Below are 4169 nucleotides of genomic sequence, written 5' to 3'. Positions count from 1 at the left end.
AATAGGGGGAAGTATTATGCAAGCCAGGCATTCTTTAGTATGAGAACATAGCACTAACACCAAGATACCTCATGTGGAAGAGAATCCCCATCCCTGGTAAGATTACAATCACCCGAACGGTATCTGGCAGTATAGTTCAGCACGCCGCCGGAAATGGGTTCAAAAGATACCTGCGTGCGGATCACTTTCTCATCGGGTTGAGCATCACGGAAGTAGATTCCAACTTTATCTACGGTCACAGCAGAAAGTTTCTGCCAGTCATCAGCTTTGACCACAAGTTGATTGACACGAAGTTCATGAGTTTCCTGGAAAACAGGTAAAGAAAAACCTTTGTTACAAGAACATAGAATTTTAACACATACTGTAATGCCTATATTTGTATAATAATTGTTTGTAACATAGTCTCTTTTACTCTTTTACTTGTTTCAGTCATTTGACTGCGGCCATGCTGGAGCACTGCCTTTAGTCGAGCAAATCGACCCTAAGACTTATTCTTTGGAAGCCTAGTACTTATTCTATCGGTCTCTTTTGCCGAACTGCTAAGTTACGGGGATGTAAACACACCAGCATCGGTTGTCAAGCGATGTTGGGGGGATAAACACACACACACACACACACACGCACGCATACATATATATATAAGACGGGCTTCTTTCAGTTTCCGTCTACCAAATCCACTCACAAGGCTTTGGTCGGCCCGTGGCTATAGTAGAAGACACTTGCCCAAGGTGTCATGCAGTGGGCCTGAACCCAGAACCATGTGGTTGGTAAGCAAGCTACTTACCACACAGCCACTCCTGCGCCTAGGCTTGAAGATTACTGATTATACTGACCCTAGTACTTAACTAGTGCTTTATTTTATTGAGCCTGAACAGATCAAAGGCAAAACTACTAATGCTTACAGTAGTAAAATATATTTGTTTGGCCAGACATTCAAAGTAGTTGTGTGTGACCTGCTAGAATTTTTTTTTTTTTTTTTTTTTTTTTTTTTTGCTGTAGTTTTAGCTCAGAGCTGCAGAGATGCTGATGCACTGCCATTAAAGTTAACCAGTTCCCAGGCTAGGAAACGAACCTGAGCCACCTGGGTGAGAGCCAGGAATCCTAACCACTAGACCACATAGCACTAAAAATCACACTGTCCCACTAAAAATCACAGTCTTAGAAATGAAGAGACATTAAATGATGTAGTCTTAGATATACTACATGAAAAAAAAAAAAGAGTCTGATCATGGCCTGGACACTTTTGATCATTAACTTGCTCAAACAGAATTAACCTAAGACTAATCAACAACAATAACATCAAATTTTGAGCTAGGTGTACCTAGCCGTTGAGCATTCAAATATCTTGGTTACAATACACATCAATATAGCACTAGCAACAAGATGTGAGCTGCCAATCCTTTAAATTAGATATAAGCTTTGCAAAATACATTTTTGTTTTTTAAATAAATATCTACCTTGTGTCGAATTTTCTCCCTCCTTTGGAAGAAAAATGGGACTTCTTCATTTGGTTCAACCTGCTTCCACTCTGTAGCTTTGATATAAGCATCATTGAAATTTTCCAACAATCCACGCTTTGTGTCAACTCCAGAGACACTTGAAAAATAGAAGTTTGAATGAAAAGCATGAATAATGATTAATTTTACATAGAATTACATTTAAAAAAAAAAAAGATAACATTAGGAAGGGCATCCAGCTGAAGAAACCATGCCAAAGCTGACATGGAGCATTATGATCCAGTCAAACCATCCAACCCAAACCAGCAGAGAAAAACAAATGGTAAATAATGATAACCACTTGAGGCAAGCAGGAAATTTTGCTTTAAGAAAATGTTTAATTTTGTATTTTTTTTTTTTCTTCATAAAATGTCAAGGAAAGACGGGCAGATCCTTGATTTTTGCAAACCTTCTTATTCAAATAATTATCAGATGGAAAAACATGGGCAGGTATGAAATTATAGATGTAGTTCTCGGAAGGAAAATTAAATAAAGTTTTTACTGTGGACCATAGAACAAGAGATAAAGAACAGGTGGCAGGATGAGAAAAGACAGGCCTTGGTGGAGAGGGTATATTATTAGGTACTTCAGAAAAGGATAAATCATTGTAGCAGTAATAGAAGAGACAATGAGAAAAAACAGCATGTATACAAGTGAGTGGTTGAAGCATGTTGACAGCTGAATCTTTGTCAATCATTCATATGATGTTCTTTTGGATTTGGTTGAGGATGTTTGTCTGTGCAATCACAGCATCATCTCACAAATACGAGTAGAATGTGTTGCAGAAATTATGAGCCCATTGAGAATTAATCAATCCAAATTTCTGCTTCAGGATTCTGAATTTATAACCTGCTTGCATCCACAGTAGAACCAGTAATTCTACAGGGAAATAGCCTTTTACCTTCATAAAATACAAAATAAAAATGGAAAATTGGTGCTGCCCTTGACTTCAGTAAAGCATTTTTAGCATAAATGTGTGATTTTCTGATATTTAATTACAAACATACATAAAAAGTATTCATGCTGGTGTCATGGTAAAAGCATGCAGTTGGCATTAGGAAGGGCATCCAGCTGTAGAAACCTTTTTCAAAACAGACAATCGGAGCCTGGAGCAGCTCTCTGGCTTATCAAGCTGTCCAGCCTATGCCAGCATGAAAAATGAATGTTAAATGATGATACAAGATTATTCTTGCTAATACAGAATGTGAGTTGAGGAAAGTTCAGCAACAATTATTGGTAATGTTAAAGGTAATAGCATTACTTTTGCTGAAGTTCTCAAAAGTAACAACAAAACTTTTTATGGGAAAAAGTGGACACATACAACATTGAACTCTAAACACAGGTAGCATTCTAAGAACACAGTTATGTGCTTGATTTCTTTCTCTTTTCTTCTACATGAACAACCAGGTAATGGCTGCCTTATGTTGTCTGTAATATGCACAAGCAACTTCAATGAATATATTTCATTTTATGCATGATTTTACTGTATCTGATCTTAATCCTATCGTGAATGAGAACAAAAACAGTTAAACCCTTTTTTGCAAAAAAGAATTCATAAAGACATTCCTTCAACAAATGCAAACGTACTGTTTGATTAATTTGATTGTAAAACATAAATTACATTTATTTACGGCTCTAAATAAACATGGTCGAATATATATCAAGTACAATTATATGAACAAATGTGGCATGTGGAATAAAGTTTTCTATTGCAACAGGTTTGAATTCAAGCGAAAGACATTTATGTACATATAGGTATTGGTATACAGTCAACTTACCAGGCAGGGGTGGTGGTTACAGTCAAAAAATGGAATGGCAGTCCTGTGTGATTTCGTATGACAAAAGGCACAAATGGAATACGTTTTTGTAGACCAAATTTCTTGGCGACTGTTTGAGATAACTTTGTTGATGAATCCTTGCTGGTGTTTCTGCAATGCAACCAAATGCATTCCATTGAAATTCAATCACTGGGAAAGAAGGTGTGTGTGTGTGTGTGTGAATATATATATATAGGTCTTGACAATGGATATTCTAGATGTTTGATCACCTAAACTATTTACTCATTCAGTCAGCATGTATGTGGGTGATAATTCTGTAATGTGTGCCCTTAACATACACCTACATACACATTCTCTCTCTCTCTCTCTTTCAATATATATATCAGGGACATGCCGCCTAATTAAGCAAAGTAGGCAGTACCTACCTTGAATAAAATAGATCGATAGCAACATTTTCCTTTTATGGTAAAATATGCACCTAATTCAGTAAAATCTTGAAGGTTACTTTGATTACTATGCATAAAATGCAAAATATTTTTTTTGTTCTAGATTAGGTAGGCATAATTCGCCCAAGCCTTTCAATCTCAGTATCTAAGCTAAGCATAGTACTGCTGCAGCACATGTGCTGCATACATTCCTACAACAACGTTTTCTTTATGTGCTGTAAAGGCAGATGTAAATCTACCTTCAACTCTGTCATGCGGCTGTGTTTCGCTTATTTTTAGTATGTTTTACTACATAAGTGTCACCAACTGCCTAGCCTGAGTAATTACTGATAGCACGTGCCTGATATATATATATATATCATCATCGTTTAATGTCTGCCTTCCATGCTAGCATGGGTTGGACGATTTAACTGAGGACTGGCGAACCAGATGGCTGCACCAGGCTCCAA

At 36.9% G+C, this 4169-nt stretch overlaps 1 protein-coding gene across 1 annotated transcript in view; it reads right to left on the bottom strand.

Moving 5' to 3' along the window:
- Nucleotides 1-4169, bottom strand: part of LOC106877485 (intermembrane lipid transfer protein VPS13D) — a 177964-nt gene that overhangs the window by 59650 nt on the left and 114145 nt on the right. Inside the window, exons 49-51 of the mRNA XM_052966707.1 lie at nucleotides 3275-3424; nucleotides 1458-1596; nucleotides 69-305 (exon numbers count right to left, since the gene is read on the bottom strand). Of these exons, the coding sequence (XP_052822667.1) occupies nucleotides 69-305; nucleotides 1458-1596; nucleotides 3275-3424 (526 nt within the window). The remainder of the gene's footprint in view (nucleotides 1-68; nucleotides 306-1457; nucleotides 1597-3274; nucleotides 3425-4169) is intronic.

Source organism: Octopus bimaculoides, chromosome 3 (assembly GCF_001194135.2).
Source record: "Octopus bimaculoides isolate UCB-OBI-ISO-001 chromosome 3, ASM119413v2, whole genome shotgun sequence".
Classification (NCBI taxonomy): Eukaryota; Metazoa; Mollusca; class Cephalopoda; order Octopoda; family Octopodidae; genus Octopus; species Octopus bimaculoides.
This window is presented reverse-complemented; position numbering and strand designations above follow the sequence as displayed.